At 37.4% G+C, this 24,342-nt stretch overlaps 1 protein-coding gene across 1 annotated transcript in view; it reads right to left on the bottom strand.

Annotated features, from left to right (window-relative positions):
- ADAMTSL1 (ADAMTS like 1) overlaps positions 1-24,342 on the bottom strand; it is a 505,479-nt gene that overhangs the window by 421,209 nt on the left and 59,928 nt on the right. The window contains 1 exon segment of the mRNA XM_043486937.1: positions 4,302-4,347. Within this exon segment, the coding sequence (XP_043342872.1) occupies positions 4,302-4,347 (46 nt within the window).

Genomic DNA, 24,342 nt, shown 5'->3' with positions numbered 1-24,342 from the left:
GGCCTAGGAAGCTGTCCAGGGATTAACAAGTGACCTCGGAGGCTTAACTAATAAGCGGTCCTCAAGTTTTTCCAAAACAAGCAACTAAAAGGGGAATATTTAATTGAATTGTTCTGAACTTCTTAGTTTGAAAAAATTGGAATGTGATTATGAAAAAATTCTTTCTTATGAAATTTTTCATTTGTATTTTTGGCAGTGTTGCTTCTGTCATGGCCAAAAGCCAGAAAAAAAGCATTGAATTACTTGAAGACTCTAGGTTCTCATAAAAAATTCAGTGTCAGTTTGATTCTACAAGCTGCAAAGAGTTGGCTCGTGCTATTGATTTTAAGTAATGTTAGGTCAGCCTTAGCCCAGGGAAATGCTCATAATGATAACAAGGAAGTTTTGGGCTGTTTCTGAAGATCTTAAAGGAAAGAGTAGGCAGACATCTGCTCATGATGCTTTAAGCATTCACATCTACTTAGGATAGTCTGGACCCTTACTATTAACCTTAAAGCAAGAAAGAAAAGGAATGGTAGTTAAGGAGTTTTCTTTAAAAACATGTCTGTGTGTTTTTCATATTTTATAATTCATTTAATTAAAAAATGTTTTCATTATGTTTGCTTTTGTGTGTTTTTTTAATTGGAGTACAGTTGATTTACCATTTTGTGTTAGTTTCGGCTGTATAGCAGAATGATTCAGTTATACATACGTACATCACTATTTTTGCAGATTCTTTTCCCTTATCAGTTCAGTTCAGTCGCTCAGTCGTGTCCGACTCTTTGCGACTCTGTGAATCACAGCACGCCAGGCCTCCCTATCCATCACCAACTCCCGGAGTTCCCTCAAACTCATGCCCATCGAGTCGGTGATGCCATCCAGCCATCTCATCCTCTGTCATCCCCTTCTCCTCCTGCCCCCAATCCCTCCCAGCATCAGGGTCTTTTCCAACTTATAAAATATTGAGTACAGTTTCCTGTGCTATACAGTAGGTCCTCATTGATTGTCTATTTTAAATATAGTAGTGTATCTATATTAACACCCAAACTCCTTATTTATCCCTCCCCATCTCCTCCTTTGGTAACTATAAGTTTGCTTTCTATGTGTGTGCTTTTAAAATGATTTTATATATATATATATATATATATATATATATGTATACATATATATCACCACAATAAAAAGGATCATAAAGAAAACCAATGAGCTATAGCATATTTATACCAAAATTTTTTCATACTGTAACTACAACAAACTGTCAATACCATTTTTAAAAAATGTAACAAAAGTCACCACAGTTATTTGATCTTTTCAATTAATCAGCAGTTGAGTGAGGGGGGTGTGTGTGTGGTGAAGAAGACAATGCTATGGGTTATGTTATATGTCACTAGTGTCTTAAATGGAAATAGAGAAATGAACTAGGCAAAATATTCTATTGAACAATTGCTTCTGCTTCCAATTATCATGCCTTCTAGTCACTTATGTTCCTGGTCAGGCATTTATATAAAATTATACTGTTCACTCATTTTAGTCTTTTTCATCTTATTTGTCTTCTGGCCAGGGGTCACCTCCACTGTCCATCTCGTTTTTTTACAAGAAAAATTTATTGAAGTATAGTTGATTTACAATGTGTTAATTTCAAGCATACAGCAAAGTGAACCAGTTATACATATATCTACTCTTTTTTTAGATCCTTTTCCCATATAGATTATTACAGAGTATTAAGTAGAATTCTCTGTGCTATACAGTAGGTCCTTATTAGTTATCTTATATATAGTCATATGTATATGTTAATCCCCAAATCCTAATTTATTCCTCTACTTCTGTTTTGCCTTTGTTAACTATAAGTTTGCTTTATTCCTGCTTTGTAAATAAGTTCATTTGTACTATTTGGATAAAGAAGATGTGGTACATATACACAGTGAATATTACTTTACCATAAAAGAGAATGAAATGATGCCATCTGCAGCAACATGGATGGACCTAGAGATTACCAAATTAAGTAAAGTAAGTCAGACGGAGAAAGACAAATATTGTATGATATTGATTATAAGTAGACTCCACTGTCCACTTTTTGGGGGCATCTCAGTATTGCCAGACTAAGACCTAACATGCTCTGGACCATGTTCCCTATAAGAACGAGGTCTCTAACCTCAGTCGAACCCACTCTGCTACAACAACGTGGTCTTCAAAAGTTTTCTATATCCTCAATTTGTGTCTGTTTTTAAGAACAGAGTTTAGGTCCTTTCCCTATATCAAGATTCCTTCTCTTCTTGTCACCCAGTGTTGGCTTTGGGACCTGTGGCATCAAGTCTACTCTTACCTGCAAATATCATCAAGCTCGCCCTCCAGATCAAACTCATCTCTCAGGGCTCTCTTATTTAAACAAACAAAACAAAAAAGCGCCACATCCTCCCACCCTTCTGTGGCTCTACAAATGATGAAGTGTCTCTGTTAGCACTTTATAAGAACAACAGACCTATAGATTCCACTTCTTTATTAATATGCTTTATGTACGGCCATCTTGATTTCATTCCTGATACACCAGAGTAACTGCTTCTGGCCTGGAGAATTCCATCGACAGAGGAGCCTGGGGTTGCAAAGAATTGGACATGACTGAGTGACTTGTACTTTCACTTTTCTCTCAAACCTCTCAGTGTTCACACTTTTGATAATGACATCCACCATTCTTCTAGAAGACCAGTATTCATTTTGCATTCAACAAATATCTACTGTATGCTTAATATATATATAAGTTCTAGGCACTGGGCATGAAGGAGTGGACAAGGTAAATGAGGCTCTATCTATGCTTAAGGAATTTACATTCCAGAGTCGGGGAACAGAACATAAATAAGTACTCAAATAACACAGGGACTTTCCTGGTGGTCCAGTGGTTAAAAGTCCATCAGCCAACGCAGGAGACATGGGTTTGATTTCTGGTTGGGGAACTAAGATCCCACATTCCTAGGGGCAACTAAGCTCACACACCACAACTAGAGAAGCCCACACTCTGCAAAAAAGAGCTTGCACAGTCAAAAAAAAAAAGCTAAATATGATTGATTGACTATTGCGAGAGTTGGGGCCAAGCAATGGGACAACTATATTAGATAAAGTAGTCAAGGAAACCTCTTTGAAGAGGTGGCATTTGAGCTGAGATCAGAATAAGGAAGATGCCCATCATGCGAACATTAAAAAAAAAAGAACTTCTTTAAGAAAGCGATTCAGAAGCACTAGAGCTCTAAACATGCACGTAAAACATTCCTTTACTCCCACTCCAACTCCTCACTCTAATTAAATCACTTGGGAAGTCTTAGAGAGTGACTTTAATTTTGATCTCTCATATCTATTTCCTTCTGTTTTCAGCCCTCATTACTTCTTGCTCTCCACTTGTTTCGTGTTCCAGTGCATCCCTCATACCATTACAGAATTAAACTTCCCAAAGTAGAACTCAACAATATCCTATTCTCACTCCACAACTTCTGGTGACCCTCCATTAGTCACTGAAGGAATATAAACTTGGAAGCTTAATATTCAAATCTCTTCATGGTGTAACCTTAAAATATCTTTCAATTCTTCTCTTCCATACTGCTAAGCACAGTCCTATTTAAATTCATGTTCAGAATACACCTTCAATATTCCTGTCTCCAAAGTTGCATGTTATTTATCTCCTCCACTTGGACTGGCTGTCATCCCCTCCCACCCAGTCTGGGCCAATCACAGCCTTTCTAGGCTTCTCAGCCCTATGTCAAATCACCTCCTTCTAGAAGGCCCTTCAGATTTCTCTCTGCTTTTAACCCACAAGAACTTAGTCCCTTTCTTTCTACATTTGTCAGCATCTGTCTTCTCTTGCTACATCCCTTACCATAACACAAATGTTTTAAGACAGCGACCACATGCTATTTATCCTTGTAGTAGTTCAGTGCCTCACATACAGTTGGTATTGAACAGTATTTGTTAAACAAATGAATGTATCAAATCTGAGTCTGATGAACTGATGTTTATTTCATGATTCCCAAGCGGTTTCCCTTTTCTCATTTCTCTTTTTGCTTTCAAGAGACCTAGACGTGAAGCCAGAAAGAGAGGAAACACAGTTCTTATTTTTAAATAGTGTAGTTAGTTTCAATCTGGCCAAGTGATTAAAAGTTTGTCTTGAGGAATGTTAAAAATACCTATTTTTTGGTGTATATACTCCATATACCATGAAATAAATAACTCTTTGTGATATACTAATTAGTTGATATCTGCTCAGGATACATGAGACTGCTTAGCATTATTCAGGGCTTAAAAAATACATTATCACAATCATAGAAGTTAATGCTTACCACATTACTGCATGTTCTATATCGGATATTTCTTCCCTCACAGCTCCTGGGGGAGGGGAAAAAAAACAACTCATTACCACCAATGAAAAGCCCCAAATTTCAATGGTTTTCCTAGAAAGTCAATTTCCTCTTTAATACCAGTATAAGAGCCTCTGTTTTCTTTTGAGTATGCCCTTGTAGGAGTTACTATCAAATACTAAATAGAGCAGACCTAAAGAAGCTGTATACTCAGATTGACTTCTCCACTAGACTTGAAACTAAGTATTAAACTTGCTTCAAAAGTTGTCAAAATAAGTACAGCAAGTTCCCTAAATTTTGAACCTTCAAGTTGAACACGTGCAAAGATGCGAACGTGAGTTCACACAGCCAATCATGTAAGTTAGTTCATGGGTCTGGTACACATTGTCACATGTGTGACTCCTTTACACATGTGCTTCTGTGTACTTAATTGTATGGTACTGTATAGAGTACAGTGGTACAGTATCTTTATTTCAAGCCCAGGATGTCAGGAAGCATAAAAACAGCAGAGATGTAGCTGGTACTGCTAAGAAGCACCAGGAATTGGAGGCCCAGAGAAAGGATAAAGAGAAACAAGTGGAACAAGAAGTAATTGAAGAACCAGACAGAGTCATGATGGAGTAAATGGCAAAGGGATTTTCTTTATCTGAGGAGGCACTGTTAGTTTTTTGAGGCACAGGACTGGAACATAGAATGATATACAAAGGTTGCAGCAGTCATTCAGAATGCAATCCGGTGCTACTGTGTCATCTATCATGAGAAAAAAACACATCTGAACTACTATCCAGACATCACTGGATTCTTCTTTCAAAAGGATAGACAGAACTGAATCCAGCAAAGAACCAGAACTTGTGCCAACAATGTCAGGCGTGACTGAAATTGTAGCTTTCCCTCCATCTCCTATTACTGACGACACTTCAGCTCTCCTATCTCCCACCTCTTCTCCCTCCTCCAGTCAATAACTCTCCTTGCCTGTTCAGTAGATGCCAGGCCCTGTATTCTACCTGTTGTACTGTACTATTGTACTTTTCAAGGTACTGCACTGTGAAATTAAAAACTTTTTATTTCTTGTGTTTGTTTTTTTATGTATTATGTGCGTGCAAAGTATTATAAACCTTTTATGGTACAGTACTATATAGTCAACTGTGTTAGTTGGGCACTCAAGCTAACTTTGTTTGGCTTGTGAACAAATTGGATTTATGAATGTGCTCTGGGAACAGAACTTACTTATATGTAGGGGACTCTTACTGTACTGATTTGTTGCTGTTTAGTCACTAAGTTGTGTCCAACTCTGCACCACCAAGGACTGTAGCCTGCCAGGCTCCTCTGTCCAAAGGATTTCCCAGGCAAAAACACTGCAGTGGGTTGCTATTTCCTTCTTCAGGGGATCTTTTCAACCCAGGGATCGAACCCACATCTCCTGCATTGACAGGTAAATTCTTTACCAATGAGCCACTAGGGAAGTCTACTGTACTTACAGTGAGTATGTATTTAATCTAATTTTAATGTAAGACTTCCCGAAAAATATTAATGTTAATTATTTCTTAATATCTCAATTATTTCTGATACAAAAGTAAAGACAGATTTAACTAATATGATAAATCTCAGGTCTTGATATGATAAAAATTAGACTTAACATTCGACGTATTTCTTAAAATTACACATTTAAGGATACAAAAAGTCATAATTCTTAGAGCAATAGTTTCAGTGCTAAAGTACATGCTCATTATAGAGGTTTTAGAAACGAAAGATGACTCCAAAGAAAAAAATCCTATACTCCCATTGTTGTCTCATGTAAAGATAATTAGTCTTATTTTGATATATTAATTTCTTTCCAGTTCAGAGGAAATAACAGTACTTCTACAATTTTATAGCCTGCTTTGTTTCCACTTAAAGTTTTTGAAGGTATTTCTCACACTACTAAGTAACTTTTAAAACATCATTTTGAGAGCTACATACTATTCCATTAAGTGGTGTAACTTATAAAATCATTCTTTCATTTCTTGTCATTTAAGTAATTTCCAACATAGAGGTTGATAAATGATAGTGTGATAAATCATGTCCATGTATATTTTATCCAAGTTTCTGACTATGTCTTTAGAAAAGATAAGTTTCTAAAAGTGGAATTATGACACTAAAAGAAATGAACTTTTATAAGGCTCTTGATAAATACAGCCAAATTGTATTCCATAAAGGCTGTACTACTACATACTCCCACCAGCAATACAAGGGAGTTTCCATTTTACTGAACTCTTGTGAACAGAAACAATCAATTTTTGATGAATCATTCAACGATGGCATAAGAACAGCAGTACTCTGCTCTTTTCAAAATAAGTCACACTTTAAAAAAAAAGTAAAATGTAATATGAAATTCTGAGAGAATGAGTATACTAATAATAAATAACTATGGAATTGCAGGTACATTTCTGAGGTTTTTTTGTACATTAGAACCCTAAGAGACAGGGTACTATTATCGGATCCATTTTATGGATAAGACCATGGAGCTGAAGTAACTTGCCAAAATCACACAACTAGTAAACAGTAGAGCTGAGATTTGAAACTGAGCCATTCAAAGCTTACACACATAACTGTGATGCCCCACTGTTCCAATTTACTTGTTTGTTCAACACACATCTACTGAACTTCTGAGGTGGGCAGTGCATTTACCTCTGGGAATACAAAGAAGAATGAGTATGACTTAGTCTTCACTGTTAAGAAAATTACTCATACAATTCTGACTTGGTGTAAGAAATGCTAGATAGTATTTGTGTTAGGTCTTCAGAACACTATCAGAAAAGAAAATGTCATCTAAAAATATGATTGCTGTTGTTCAGTTGCTCAGTTGTGTCCGACTCTTTGCAACTCCATAGACTGCAGCACTCCAGGTTTCCTTGTCCTTCATCATCTCCCAGAGTCTGCTCAAACTCATGTCCATTGAGTCAGTGATGCCATCCAACCACCTCATTCTGTGTAGTCCCCTTCTCCTCCTGCATTCTCTCTTTCCCAGCATCAGAGTCTTTTCCAATGAGTCAGCCCTTTGCAACAGGGGGCCAAAGTATTGGAGCTTCAGCTTCAGCATCAGTCCTTCCAATGAATTTTCAAAGTTGATTTCCTTTAGGATTGACTGGTTTGATCTCCTTGCAGTCCAAGGAATTCACAAGAGTCTTCTCCAGCACAGGAGTCTTCTCCAGTTGAAAGCATCAACTCTTTGGCACTCAGCCTTTGGGTAAAATACAATTACCCAAAGGTTATCTTAGACAGATAGAAAGGTCCTAGGCTTGAAGACTTGACTATAGCCAGACTGACTATATTAATATGCACTCAACAACAGAATGGGACCAAGGAAAGACAAGGCTGGCCAGAACCATAGAAAAAAGGAGAATGAAAGAGATACTAGGTTGTCAGTGCCCTGCCCAACAACAGCCCAGGCTAATGTCCAATGATCCTCCTGATCCCCTTGGCCAGGCTGTTGCCATCACAGCACAGATGCCTTATTCCAACCTACCTGATGCCAGTGAGTTTTTTGCTTATTCCAGAAACATCCCTCATTATAATACTATGTTGATTAAGCCATTTGCCAAAGCAGTCTTTTTTTATATGACTGCTAAGAGGCAGAGGGGCTGGTTATGCTGCAATGGGTACGATTCATGTTATGGACATGTAAGTAAATAAATCATTTTCATTGTAAGTGATTAAATTAGCATTTTAATTAAATATTAATCTCACAGGCCAAGTCACTGTGAGTCTACCTCCAAGAGAAGGATCTGTTCTTTGTGTGATTGCTAAAAATATATCAGGTTTCTGAGTTTAAAAAGATGAGAGCTAGGCTCCAGCTTATGATAAATTTTATATGGTAATTAATTCTGTGACCTGGAGGTCTTTAGTAGCATGCCATGTAGACATCAGTGTTGGCTGAATGTGGTATGTTTTTTGATTTTGAAATTCCTGGAGCATATGTGACACAGTGTAGTGGTCAAAAGTAACCACTGTGAAAGCAGAGTCTCCTTTCTGAAGTCCTGCCCCTATTCCTTAGTTTCTATACCTCAGTTTTGTCATCTTTAAAATGGAATAATAGTACTCATCTCCTGGGATTATTATGAGGAGTAACCGAGTTAATATTTGTGAAGCAGTTCAAACAGTGCTTCACATATAGAAGCATTATGTAGACATTTAACAAAGTAATTGTGTAAAAGATGTAAAAATATAATATATATTAAAAGAGATGAAAGATATGTGGAGAAGAAACCATAGGCAAAGATGCAGAGGAATGAAAAGATATGGTGTGTTTCTATATTTTCCAAGCAGTTATGGAGTTTTGGGTGTATACAGGGAATTGCAGGAGATAAAAATGCCTTCTAGCCATGAACTTTGCAGTAGGTAAAGGGGACCCACGGAGGCAGTTAAAACAAGGAGATCCAATGATGATTTCTTGCTTGTGAAATCTGGCATTAATCATGAAGACTTTAAAATGCTATGTTTTTCACCCTCCTTTTATTTTCCTAACCTTATCTCCCTGAAAGGAATAATGGAAACACATCTGAACTAGGAGTTTGATGATGTGAGTCATAAATTTTGCTCCTTCCCTTGCATAAGTCTCTCAGACCCTCAGGTTTTGCTTCCTCATCTGTCAGCTAGATATCACTGGATCTGGAAATGGCCCTGCCTAAAGTTGTGATGCTTTGAACTGTGGTGTTGGAGAAGACTCTTGAGAGTCCCTTGGACTGCAAGGATATCAAACCAGTCCATCCTAAAGGGGGAAATCAGTCCTGAATATTCACTGGAAGGACTGATACTGAAACTGAAACTTCAATACTTTGGCCACCTGATGCGAAGAACTGACTCATTTGAAAAGACCCTGATGCTGGGAAAGATTGAAGGCAAGAGGAGAAGGGGACGACAGAGGATGAGATGGTTGGATGGCATCACCGACTCGATGGACATGAGTGAGCAAGCTCCGGGAGTTGGTGATGGATAAGGAAGTCTGGTACGCTGCAGTCCATGGGGTAACAGAGTCAGATGTGACTGAGCAGCCAAACTGGCTGAAAGCTGTGATCACCGAGATAACTCACACAAGCTGTATTCAAATACCAAGGGGTTATTATAGAGGTAATGCTTACAAAAATAAAACAAAACCCCACCAAAAAGCAGAAAAATACCTACTTCAATACTTTAAATCAGCCTTTTCCTAGATATTTTAAAGTATGAATACCTATGCATGTTTCAAAAGCATCCTTGAGATAGAATGAGATTATGGTACTAAGTGAAGTAAATCAGATAAAGACAAATATATGATATCACTTATATGTAGAATCTAAAAATTACAAAACATAACATACTCACAAACACAGAAAACACACTGATGAGTATCAAAGGGGAAAGGCAGAGGGAAGGTAAATTAGGAATACGGGGTCAACAGATATACACTACTATATATAAAATAAACAAGGATTTACTGTATAGCACAGGGAACTATATTCAGTGTCTTCTAATAACCTATAATGGAAACGAATCTGAAAAGCATCTGTATCTACACCTCTCTCTCTCTCATATATATATATATATATCTGAATGCCTTGCTGTACACCGAAACTAACACAATATTGTAAATCAACTATAGTTCAATAATTTTTAAAAAAGCATACTTAGATAATAGGAGATACAAGTATACAATGTAAAAGACTGAATTAAATGTTTTTCATTTAGCAAATGCAAAACAAAAACAAAGACAGTAAATAAAACACTTGCCATCATTTCTAAAGAACATCCTGCAATTATCTAACACCTAAAAATGATTTGCAAATAATTTAATTCTGCTGCTAAATTAAGTCTTCCTTTTACTGTATCGTATTACTTTTTGAGTGAGAGATTATTTGAGTGAAATATGATATTAAACCCTGGAGAAGAAAATGGCAACCCACTCCATTATTTTTGCCTAGGAAACCCCATGAACAGAGGAGCCTGGTGGGCTACAGGTCATCGGGTCGCAGAGTCGGACACGACTAAGAGACTAAACAACAATGATATTTAAGCAAGTAATATTTGAGTTTGGAAAAGTCTTTATTATTAAAAGACATTACCAAATTGTGGACAATAATATTAATACTAACCTCTACTATATGTATACTGAGTGCTATAGATATCTGGTTCAGTATTAGGTATTCTGTGCACATTATTTCTACCTCTTCCATCAACTGGAAGGTTTTATCCCTCCCACTTAATAGGTGAGAAAACTGAGACTGAGAAAGGCTAGGAGGCTGAAAATCACATATATAAAAAGAGAGAAGTAGGGATTGGAACTCAGGTTTGCGTAATGCCAAAGTATACAAAACAATAATTAATACAAAAGGAACAAGATATACTTAAGATGTGTAAAATACTAACAGTAAATCAAATCTGGGAGGCTGAGCTGAGGAGTTCACTGCATCTTATTCTCCACATCAGTATATCATCTGCTTCTCAATTCTGAGAAATCCAGAGAGTAAATGACACCTAGATACACTCTGTACATTTGGAATATCTCTAAGAGAACCACACTCCTCAGTAAAATGTAGTGTGAAAGAACTTTAGTGAAAAAAACTTGCAGTTTTTAAAAGTTCAAGTTTATTAAATTTGAATACAAATTTTACTTAAGTAACAAAGTGACTATTTCACCACAAGGATTTTAATTCTTGCCAAGCATGAATTTCTTCATCCAAGGCATTTATCTGGGCACAAAAGCCTCATGTGAGAATTATGCAGTAAAAAATATTTTCTTCCCTTTTAAAACTTCTTTAAAAAATAGTCTGTTAATATAAAACAGCTGAATGATTTTCTTCACATTTTAACAAAATAAAATTCACCTCTGGAAAGGAAAACAAGCATTAGAAATTTCAGTCCAAAATGGTTTCCGAGGAAAGTTATAGGCCATCAATAACAAATGATTTAAGTAAATATGCCTGCTCAATGCAAACTATGAAATAGTTACAGGACTGTATTTAGTGAGTTAAGTATTAGACCAATTAATGAATCAGAAACTGGTTCAAGTATAAAAGAACAAAATATAAAAAATGTATATTTTGAAACCAAATTTGAACAGAGATTTCCTTATTGATATCAGCACTTCACTCCTAACCAGTCATTTATTAATTTTGACTTAAGTTCCTTTTCTCAATTACAAGCTATTACTTATGAATTATTCAAACTTTAATTCACTTATAACGAGATTAGTATAGGCTTGAAGAATACTTTATTGGTCTCCAATTAACACATAACAAACCATCCAAACTCTTCCAATACTTAAAATCCTGATGTTATCCTAGTTTCAATTACCGTAATTTAACAATCTTAGAAGAGATGACTTCCCATAGAAAATTAAAAAGCTCCCTTTCTAGGCTTTAGCCATCTGTTGGCTTTTTTTGTCCCTGCTTTCTTAAGTCTTTAAAAGAGGAAGTTATATTTGATTTATCTCTCATTAAGAATTTTAAAAATCTGATAAAATACATCTATTTAAATTACAAACTCTTCTCATCTCTTCTCTAAGCAAACAGATTCTTCTGGTGAAATAACCAGACTCATCCTTGGTGTTAGTGTATCATTTCAGGAAAATCTGGTAATTATGTACTTTCAATACCAGAGTTCTTAAGGACAATAACACTTATATTAGGCTCGTGAAGCTTTGCCTTTGATTACCTAAAACCAAAGAGCGCCGTTAAGTAAGAACAGGTTACTGTATTTCTCTGAATACCTCCTGCCTTTCAAATATGGACTCATGGGCAAAGAATTTTGAAATAAGAGCGTTCATCTGCTTATCTCTCTCTCTTTTTTAATCATCCAAAAGGAAACTATGTGCTCTTTACAAGAAAACAGGCCTAAAACCATGTCAGCAACTCACGCCAGGACAACTCTGGGTCCTTTAGATTGTGGGGCCGAAATGACCCTGATTTGGAGAAGACCAACAGTTTGAGAGCCCCAGCCAGGGCTTCATGGAGTACTACAGCACTGCTTTCCTCCTTCACTTCAAGTGAAACTTTCAGTGTTCACGGGAGCCAGAGAGCAGGAACGGGTCACCTAGGAGCCAGTTAAAATACTTCTCCATTTCTGGGGCTTTTTACAAAGACCTCAAGAGGAATAACAAATTCTGAGAACACCCAGGAGAACCAAGTGCAAATGCACTGTTGGGCTGCTCCTCGAGTTCCATAGACACGTTATCATAAGTGTTTCTTTTGGGAATTGACACTTGACACCAATGAACTTGACCATTAAAAAAGAAGTTATATGAATCTGTGGACACTGTGTGTAATGCTATCCTCAGAAGCTCACTGTCCTAATCCATGGGTCAAGCTGGATGCAGAAAACCTAGGGACTAGAACTGGAGGTGCATGCACCGCAGAGGGTTAGCAGTGGTCTTGCTTTGCACGAGGGAGAAAAGGAGTTAGAAGGCATGCCATCCCCGTGACTCTCCTAAGTCTCAAGTTCTCATTTTCCCCTTAGATCTCTCTGTCTCACTCTTGTGCTTAAAAAAGTCATTCTTTAATGTTCTGTGTTTTATTCTGTTTAAAACAGAATATCCTTCATGAGAATCAAAATGAGCCTTGTTTATGTAGAAACTTAATTTGTGTGACACTTGGTCCAAATAGGAGTCAATTCAACACTGTCCTTTCTTCAAAAAGTATCTACATAAAAACAGAGAGTAGAATGGGGGTTACCAGGATCCTGGAGGTGGAGAAGTTGGAGAGATGTCTTTTAAGGGAATGAACTTGCAACTAGTAGATAAATGAGTCCTAGAGATCTAAAGAACAGCTTAGTGATGATAGACAAGTCTGTATTATAAACTTCAGAACTGCTGACAGACTAGATCTTAATTGTTTCCAATATAAAAAAGCAACAATAATTTATGTGACATGATAGAAAACATTAACAATCATAGTGCAATGTATCACGGGTTAAATCAACTTGTGTACCTTAAACTTGTACAACATTTTATGTCAATTATACCCAATAAAAAGTATCTATAGATGACTATCTTATATTGTATATTCATGATATACGATATCTCAAAATAACAGAAATGTTCTAGTATGCATCCTTAGTGGTTTATCAATATTAATAGAAGTATTTTTAACAAACATTAATGAATGTTTATTGACTCTGAATATGAATCCTCTTCTATGCACCCAACCCCCTCAGCCATGTGCTCCCAGACAACCACCTTTGTCTAATAATAAGAAATTCACTTACAAGAGTATCCATAACAAATAATGTTTAATCTGGTAACATTTGCCTATGAAAAACTGATCTTAAATATTAAAAAAAAAGTGTCTGACCTTCTTCCTAGCAAACTTCATTTTCACCCCTCCCATTTAAGGTTAAAGCTCCTTCATCAGACAAAGCCACCAAAATTCTAGGAGTAATGTATTCTCAACACACACACAGACTCCTGTGGAAAAGGGCCTTTGAAACAAGGAGACAGAGGTCTTTGGTGCTATGAGACATACAAATGCAAACATAAAAAACATCTCCCCTATTAAGCACTCAGTTGAAACGTCCCTGAATCCCGAGAAGGATGTCATTGTTTTGCACTGCCTCCTGCATGTGATATATCACGTAGCTCAAACAGATCAGTGCTAAGGGAGAGATTTTTATTTTTTATTTTTTTCTGGCTAGCTAGATATGCAAGCCAAACTATTATGACAACTTGATAAATGCAGCTTTTGAAAATGCTTTCTGTTGTAATAATACAACAAACAACAAGGAGGCATGCAGCCAGGCATCATCCATCAGGTGAGCTGGCTGGGAACAGACATGGCCCTGGTGTCATACCAGCTCTTCTCCATCTGCCAGGAACTCTGATGTGGCCTAAAGAACCAAAAGAGGAGTGCGCCCGAAAGCTGCATTTGGAAAACAATTTTAAACTGAAGAGGGGGTAATGGAATCTCACCCTGAAAAACAGTGCCATAAGATTGAGTCCTCGATGTGAAAGTGTTTCTTTGGCATAAGTAATGTATTTTTGTAACCTTAGTTTTACAATTCAACACTTCTGCTCTATGCTAATCTTTCATTATAAAAACGTTCTGAAGGCTCTGCCAGCTTGGAAACTCTGATTTATGCATACAGAGACAGTTACTATAACTTCATGTGCAGACTGAATTCAATATAAATGGAAACCATGTAGGTTTAGGGAAAACAGTCTAAGATGACATCTCTGGATATTTGCTCTTCTCTTGACCCCAGGGAAGTAAGGAAAGTGTCTTTATACTTTTACAGATTCTTGAGCAGCAGCTCAGAGTCTGCAAAGCTGTTCAATTAAAAGTCAGACCCATGAGGATATTATAGACTGAATTTTGGAGTTTGTCCTGTGAGTTTACAACTGGTTTATTCGCTATTATAAGTGTTTGGTATGTTCTAAATTACGACTAGAAAAACAAGTGCCAACTTTTTCCCCCAAACAAGTATGATTTTACATATCTCTGCCTGGTCTTCAAAGGCAGACATGCTACAACAAAGCATCAAGTTCTCACAAATATGGGCTAGGGTTATGAAAGTGAGGAGTGTGCTCATGTAATCAAAAGAGAAGAACACAAGAACAATGACACTGGAAACCACAGTGATCATGCCCAGCTTCTAATGAAACCAGAAACTGCTCCAAGTAGACTGCTCAGATAATCTAATGAGACAATATACAGCACACCATCTCAAAGTGAAGATGAGCCCCTGTGCAAGATGCTCGGGTTCACGAGCTTTGGTAGAATGCTTTCTGATTCATAGTCACTTCACACATTTATTGAGCATCCAATGGGAACCAGTACTAAGCTGAGCATCGTGAAAGGTACAACAATGAGCACTCCCCTGACCCTTCTCAAAGCTATAATTTATTAGCCTTCAACTAAATAAAAAAAAAAAAAAAAAAAAGAAGTCCATGAGTCCAAATAGAACACATATCGGTACAATGTAGGATCAGCAACTAATGGGCATGGTCGGGAAACTAAATACGGAGAAACATAGAGGGACCAATTGATGAGAGACAGAAGTAAGCTATGAAGGTGATGTCTTAGGAGGGGTGTCATTATGGGCCATTTGAGTCCCAAGAGGGTGATGGGAGAAGGGAGAATTCAAGAAACAGCCTTGGCCTGAGAGCCACAACTACTGAGCCCACGTGCCACAACTACTGAAGTCCACGCTCCACACACAGCCTGCGCTCCACAACAACAGAAGCCGCCACCATGAGAAGACCTTGCACCAAAACTAGAGAGAAGCCCCGACTTACTGCAACTCACTGCAAGAGAAAGCCCTTTCACAGCAGTAAAGACCCAGCACAGCCAAAAATTATTTAATCAATTAATTAAAAAATTAAACAGCCTTCCCTCCCTACTCTAGCTTCTCAAAATATGGCAGTAGGTTTCTGGCCCCCACAGTCAATTCAGTCAATTCATTCAGTCTTGACTGAGAACCTATAGCTTTATAGGAAGCTATAAAGGAAAGCCAAGATACCACCTGTGCCCATGGTGCTCATAGTTTAGTGGAGGACAGGGTCTTATACATAGCTATAACGCAAGTCAAGCTATGTAAAAGCCACTAAAAATGGTGAAAACAATGCCTTAGAAATACAGCAAAGTGAGACTGGGGGGCCACTGCTGGAAGTAACTTTAAACAACTGAGGGCTTGTGGGCAGGGGCAGCGGGAGGCGTTTAAGAAGAGGGCTCATCAGAAGAGGCACAGAGTTGGTAGCGTGGCCCCCAGTTGAAAGGATCAGGACACAGATCTGCAGCCACCCAGGATGCTTGTCACTTTCGGAAAACAATTTTTTTTTAAATGTATTTTTGCCTATTTGTTTTTCTGCTTTGTAGTTTATTTGTGTGATCTCTGAGCCCCAGTGCCCAGTGAAGCATGTTAGCACTCCACAAGCTTTTTTTGAAAAATGGAATGAAGGAGGCAGAGAAGGAGAGGGAGGGAAGGAAGAGAGGAGAGAGGGAAGAAAGGAAGGAACAGAGGAAAGAAGGAAGGAGAGAGGAAGGAAGGAAGGTAAGGGATGAAGGTGTAGAACAGAAGGAAATGCTATACAGATAATTTCAGGTCACAAAGAAATTTTGGCCTCATGTTTGATCTAATTCTTGACCGTGAAACCCAATTAAAATCTTTCTAAAATAAAGATGAAAAGTTTAAAATGAAATTAAATAGCTACCAAAGGAAAGAAACTCTGGCTCTTTTCTACAGACATGTTTACTTTCACATATTTACTCAAAGTTGTATTTGTCTCTGCAATGCATTTGTCCCCTTGGAAAGAGGGCAAGGGGTGGGGGCTGAGGGACTGCTGCCTTTGGCTTGAGATCCACCAGCAGGAAGGACGTGCACTTTATAATACACACACACATGCCATAAGGTTTGCAAATGATCTTACACTTGCTCAGTAGCCAAAAGAGGCAAAGAATGAGAATAAAAACAAATGTGTTTTAGCAACATCAAGTCCAACATTTCCATCTTTCCCATGAGGAAAATGTATATTATGAAACTCTAGGACTCTCACAACCTCACCCCATACAACCCTGGAGCTGGGAATTTATGAATTATTTTGGCTAGAGACAAAAGTTCTTCAATCCGCCCATATCACCCAGATGTCTGATGCAAAATGAGAGCCTGGAGAATCACAACATTTTTCTTGAAAACTATTCATATTCAGAGCAGTTTTTACTCCTCTTCGTGTCTTACAGCAAAGTGGGTCACATATTTGATGTGGAGTTGAAAGGCACCTTAGACATTCTTTCAGTATAAATATGTATTGAACACCTAATCTGTTCCAAGCACTGCCCACATGACATGATAGTGTGTGTGTGCTAAGTCGCTTCAGTCGTGTCTGACTCTGTGCAACCCCATGGACTGTAGCCTGCCAGGCTCCTCTGTCCATGAGATTCTCTAGGTCAAGAATACTTGAGTGGGTCACTGTGCCCTCCTCCAGGGGATCTTCCTGACCCAGGTCTCTTAGATCTACCTGCATTGGCAGGCAGGTTCTTTACCACCAGTATCACCTGGGAAGCTCAAGACATCATCGATGAGCCACTAAATCCCACATCCAACGTCATACAGCTAGAAAAAAGTAGGGCCGAGAGTCACAATTAGTAGTTTGATAAAAGAATAAAAAGGATAATTCACAAAATAGGATAAAGCTTCTAACAAAGACAATGTCAATGAAATACATTGTTTTTTTTTGTTTGTTTTTTTCAAGATCCAGGTTTCCAAGTAGTTGACTGCTTCCCATAGGAAACGATCTCTTATCTTGACTACTTAGTCCCACTCCAAAGGCAAGGTAGAGGCTGGCTCTTAAGCTATTTGAACTTGGCATATGTAGTTATGGGCTTCGGCTGATGATCACACATAAATATGATGCTATTTATTGTTTTATACTTATTTTTCCTGTCTCGAGGTAAATAATTCATTCCCCAGTGTATGTAACTCTGATATCTCCCTTTGTTTCTCTTTTGCTCTTAATATCTGGTACCCCCTTTTCTTTATTTAAAAAAAATTTTTTTTTATTTTTTCATTTATTTTTATTAGTTGAAGGCTAATTACTTTACAATATTGTAGTGGTTTATGCCATACATTGACACGAATCAGCCATGGATTTACATGTGTTCCCCTTCCCGATCCCCCTTCCCGCCTCCCTCCCCATCCCATCCCTCTGGGTCTTCCCAGTGCACCAGCCCTGAGCACTTGTCTCATGCATACAACCTGGGCTGGTGATCTGTTTCACCCTTGATAGTATACTTGTTTCAATGCTGTTCTCTCAGAACATCCCACCCTCGCCTTCTCCCACAGAGTCCCAGAGTCTGTTCTGTACATCTGTGTCTCTTTTTCTGTTTTGCATATAGGGTTATCGTTACCATCTTTTTAACTTCCATATATATGCGTTAGTATACTGTATCAGTCTTTATCTTTCTGGCTTACTTCACTCTGTATAATGGGCTCCAGTTTCATCCATCTCATTAGAACTGAGTCAAATGAATTCCTTTTAATGGCTGAGTAATATTCCATGGTGTATATGTACCACAGCTTCCTTATCCATTCATCTGCTGATGGGCATCTAGGTTGCTTCCATGTCCTGGCTATTATAAACAGTGCTGCGATGAACACTGGGGTGCACGTGTCTCTTTCAGATCTGGTTTCCTCAGTGTGTATGCCCAGGAGTGGGATTGCTGGGTCATATGTGGTGCCCCCTTTTCTTTAAATCTCTCTCACAAGCACATAAATAAACACACACCCACACCCACACACACACACACCCTTTCTTTCCTCTATTCCCCTCCCCCCACACTCTGGTTGAAACGGAGCAAAACAGGTAAACTCCCCTTTTCTGTTGTACAAACTGGGCTCAAACAGAGGAAACAGAATTAAGGAAGTCTTTGGTGGGGGACAGGGATAATGACAGATGCTGAACTGAAGGTGGAAAGTTAAACTCTATGATTGAGAAGTTTAATGAGTCTATAGGCAGGGAAGGAATAGACACAAAGATGTAGTGAACGAACCTGTGGACATGGGTGGGGGAAGGAGAGGGTGGGGCTAATCGAGAGAGCAGCAATGACATATATACACGACCATGTATACAACAGACAGCTAGTGGGAAGCGGATGTATTAACACGGGGAGCTCAGCTCAGCACTCTGTGACTAGAGGGCTGAGATACAGTTGGGTGGGAGGCAGACACAAGATGGAGGGGATATAGGTATACCTAGAGCTGATTCATGTTGTTGGACAGGAGAAACTAACACTACATTGCAAAGCAATTATACTCCAATTAAAAATAAATTTTAAAAATTTGCTGAAAGAAATTTTAACAAAATTGAGTCTGAAAAGCTGATCTCAGAGAATTTGCATAAATCATGCCAGTTACTGGGCATTAACTTAGTTATTCACTAAAAACCTGGAGGCTTACAGAATCATACCCATAGGCTGAATAATGGAATGGAAACATTTTTGAGAAAATACTAAGTCTATTCACCACTCTGGGCAAGGTTGATATTGAGAGGGTGGTGGTTTTAGTCGCTAAGTAGTGTCTGATTCTTTTGCAGCCGTGCCGGGCTGCTCTGTCCATGGCTTTTACCCAGGCAAGAATACTGGAGTGGGTTGTCATTTCCTTCTCCAGGGGATCTTCCTAACCCAGGAACTGAACTCATGTCTCCTGCAGATTCTTTACCGCTGAACCACCAGGGAAGCTCTCTTGATTTTGAATAATACCAGACAACTGGAGAACTACTCAGAAAGGTTATCACCATGGCTCACAGGAGTACAGTGGCAAAGCATTACTTTTATATCCTGACATGCTTGTGTCTATGACTTTTCTTCCCACATTGCAGATTAAGTCATTTCATAAAAACCTGAGAAATGTTAAACATAAATAAATCTCTTTACCAGAAAATATACTCTTTTTTTTCATTACTCTAGCTTCTAAATTCTTAGATTGCTGGAGACAAATGTCATCATTTCACTATCATGCCATTCAGTAGAGAACAGTTCTGAAGTTCTAACAGTGGACACACATTACAGTTATTAGGAGAGCTTTTACAAAATTACTGATAGTAGGGCTCCAACCCCAGAGATTCTACTTTAATTGGTCTTTGGTGGAGCCCTGATATTTGTATCACTTATAAAGCTTTCCAGGTGACTCTACAGTACAGCTGGGTTAAGAACCACTGCTACAGATTACTGTTGTTTAGTTTCTGAGTGGTGTCTGACTCTTTCGAGATTTCCTGGATTGTGGCCTGCCAGGCTCCTTCATCCATGGGATTTCCCAGGCTAGAATACTGGAGTGGGTTGCCATTTCCTTCTCCACTGGATCTTCCTGATCCAGGAATTGAACTCATGTTTCCTGCATGAGCAGGCAGATTCTTTACCACTGACCCACCCAGGAAGCCCACAGAGTATTACCCATTTACAGAAATGGGAGAAATTCTCTTAGTTCTTAAAATACATTGCAACTATAAGCAGTAGAAACTCAATATTATGATAAATTCTCAATAGCAAATGCCTGTTCCTTGAACTTTATATCCTAAGTTATACCTAGGAACTTGTCTAATATGTTCAACAAATATTAACTGAATGCATAAAAACTGAGACTCAGTCTTAAAGGTCATATGTTTCTAAGAATTTATTCATTTTTTCTACGTTTTCCTATTTTTTGGGCACATAATGGTTCATAACAGTCCCTATCAGCCTTTTAACTCCTGAAGCATATAGTGTAATGTTTCCTCTTTCATTTCTGATTTTATTTATTTGCATCTTCTTTCTTTTTTTTCCCTCAGGCTAGCTAAGGGTTTGTCAATTTCATCTTTTCCAAAAACCAAATTCTCAGTTTGGTTGATCTTTTCTATTGTTTTTCTATATTCTATTTGACTTATTTTTGCCCTAGTTCTTCTTATTTCTTTCCTCTGCTAAAATGTGGGCTTAGTTTGTTCTATTTTCTAGTTCAGACCAATAACAAACAAAAATGTTGAAGGAATAATTTAAAACCTCATGACAAAGAAAAGTCCAGGACCAGATGGTTTCACAGGTGAATTCTAAAGAACATTTTACAAATAATTAATGCAATTTTTCTTAAATTCTTCCAAAAAGACAAGAGGGAATACTTTCAAACTCAAAACCTGAACAAGAAACACAAAGCTTAAGGCATCACACTTCCTGGTTTCAAACTATATTACAAAGTTATAGTAATCATACAGTATGGAACTGGAACAAAAACAGGCATATAGACCAATGGAACAGAATAAAGAGTCCGGAACCATACCTGTGCCATACAGTCAACTAAGCTTTGACAAGGTGCCAAGAACACAATGGGGACTAGGTAGTCTCTTCAATAAATGGTATTAGGAAAATCGGATAGCCATTTGCAAAAGAATGAAATTCTACCCTTATCTCATACCAAGTAACAAAAATTAATTCAAAACAGATGAAAGACTTAAATATGTCTTTATTGAACTATAAAACTGCTAGAAGAAAACACAGAGAAGAAAGCTTCTTGACACTGATCTTAGCAACAATTCATTGATCATAATAGCAAGTTCACAGACAACTAAGGCAAACATTGACAAGTGAAGTTGCATCAAACTAAAGAGCTTCTATACAACAAAGGAAACAATCAACAGAGTGAAAAGTCAACCTACCTAGTGGAAGAAAATATTTGCAAACCATATGTCTGATAAGGGGTTAACATCCAAAATATATTTAAAAACTCATATAACTCAAGAGTTAAAAAAAAAAAAACCCAATTAAAAAAATGGTCAAATGACCTGAGTAGACCTTTTAAAAAAAAAAAAAAGACATACAAGTGGCCAAAAGATGCATGAAAATATGTTCATCATCACTAACTATCAGAGAAATGCAAATCAAAACCACAAGGGGACATCATTCACATCTATTAGAATGGTTATCATCAAAAAGATACGTGGGAGAAGATGTAGAGAAAAGGGAGTCTTATGCACTGTTGATGGAAATGTAAATTGGTGAAGGCATTATGAAAAACAGTATGAGGATTCCTTGTAAAATTAAAAACAACTACCATATGACCCAGCAATTTCACTACCGGGTATAAATCCAAAGGAAATGAAATCTGAATCTTGAATAGGCATATATTCATGTCCATTGTAGCATTATTCATAATATAGTTAAGATATGAAAACAACTTAGAAGTCCCTAGATGAATGAATGGATAAAGAAAATGTGGTATGTACATACAATGGAATATTATTTAATCTTAACAAAAATCGGGATCCTGCCATTTGTGGCAGCATAGGTGAACCTGAAGGACATCATGCTGATTGAAATGAGCCAGACACAGAAAGACAAATACCAAATGATTTTGCTTATATGTGGAATCTAAAATAGTAAAATTCACTGAAGCAGAGAGCAGAACAGTGGTTGCCAAGTGCGGTGAGGGGCAGGTGGTGGGGAGAGACGGAGATGTTGGTGAAAGGGGATAAAGTTTCAGTTAGGCAAGATGAATGAGTTTTGAAGATCTAAAGTACAGCATGATAATGACAGTTAAAAATGCTGCATTTTATACTTGAAATTTGCTAAGAACATAGATTTTAAATCTTCTCAACACATACACACTCTAAATACATAGAAGGGATGGATACACTACTTGGCTTGATTGTGGTGATCTTTTCATAATGTATTCATTTATCAAAACATCAAGTTGTATACCTTAAATGTATATTATTTTTAGGTATCAAGAATACCTCAATTTAATTAGCTTTTTAAAAAAAAGAAAACTGAGGAGAAATGAAAACTTCAGAAAATCTATTGAACTAACCAAATAAGGAATTTTTAAATAAACAGAAAAGGCCAGCCAGGGGTAACAGAGTCCCAGTATGGCTAGTAAAGATTATGGACACCAAACACATTCCCAGCCATCTTTTATTCCAACAAACAGGTTTATGGGACAAACCAGGCATAAATTGGCCCCAAACATTCAGTTATTGGCCTTAGTGTATTCTGCTCCTGAAGGAAGATCAGATCATGGAACAAAATATCCTTCTAAAATATATGACCTGGAATATTAGAAGTACTGGTAATACATTTAGACTAGGCTTTGACCCAAAAGTAAAAGGAAGGCAACCGCAGACTCTCAAACATATATCCCCAAATGTGAAATCTCCTCAATATAAATGACGTGACCAGTCGGACTCTTTCTGAATTTGTGTATCTTTCTGTTAAACAAACCTCAGACATGTCCAAGAAAAACAAGGCTGATAACATACAACATTAGATGAAGAATAACAGATAAATCTTGCTTTGGGGCTCATTTGGGCTCAAAGTTCTAAAACCTCTTAAAACAAGTCTTGTGAACCTTAATTGGATGTTATGACAGAGATGAGGTGAAATTTTTAAGAGAGAAAATTTCTGTTTAAGAAGCCAAATCTTAACATTAAAATTTTTCTTTTGGTATTATTACACATCAAATCTTAACATCAAAAATGTCTTTTGGTATTTATTATTATAAAGTTTATAAATTATTTGGTAACTAAAGCTTCTATTCATGTAAGTATCAACATTATTATGGGAGAAAAACTGTTTGCAATTAAAAAGTCAGAGGAGTTAGCTTATTTTCCCTTAGCACGATTATTATGAAATGACAAGGTTGAATGATCTTCCTTATTCCCGTGAGATAAGACTCCTTGGGGCTATTTATTTTAATTTTTCTATGTTTATGTTGACAACATTCTGGCAGCCACATCCCTTTGGAATAATATCATAATCTTAATTTTTTTAGGCACCTCTATGGTGTGATGATTTTTATCTCTTGTTCATTTAATAATTTTGTTCAACTCAAAAAAAATTGTATTCAACTCAAGAATTCAATTCATGGATCCAGTGGTTAAGAATCCACCTTCCAATATAGGAGATGCAGGTTCTATCCCTGGTCCTGGCTGGGGAGTGAAGATCCCACATGCCCTGGAGCAACTAAGCCTGTGAGCCACAACTAGAAAGAGCCAGGGTGCTCTAACTAAGATCAATGCAGCCAAAAATAAATAAATAAGTACTTTAAAAAAAAAAGAATTCAATTCAAAATGTTTTAACTTTAAAAAATGTTTTCAACCTTTTTAGGTATGTCTTTTGTTTGTTCTTTGGCCATCTATGAAGTTGACAAGATTTTCATCTAATCAGCTGGGATTTAATAAAGTATTCATACTCAATGTATTAAATAATCTATTCTATTAATCTATCAATCCATAGTGTTAATTAGTCTGGAGATTGATTTGGCATTTCAGAAAGTAAAAAAGGTCATAAAAACATTAAAAAAAAGTCACAAAAGATTTACAGCAAAATGCAATAATCAATGCTCCAATATCAGAAACTGGGAATATCAAGCACTGCTTCTTTTCTGTGAGTGTAGAGAAAAGACAGGGGAGAAGCCAAGCACGTGATTCTGCTCAGTATCTCTCCGGGTCAGGGCTGCTTTCCCAGCCTTAAGCACTGCCAATTGAGAATGAAGGGTTTTATATGTAATGCTTGTTTATAATTTCACTGTGTTTTTTTCTCCACTGATTTTTTCTCAAAAG

This window comes from Cervus canadensis, chromosome 14, assembly GCF_019320065.1.
Source record: "Cervus canadensis isolate Bull #8, Minnesota chromosome 14, ASM1932006v1, whole genome shotgun sequence".
Taxonomy (NCBI): domain Eukaryota; kingdom Metazoa; phylum Chordata; class Mammalia; order Artiodactyla; family Cervidae; genus Cervus; species Cervus canadensis.
The sequence above is the reverse complement of the archived record's forward strand: the minus strand, read 5'-3'. Positions and strand labels throughout refer to the sequence as shown.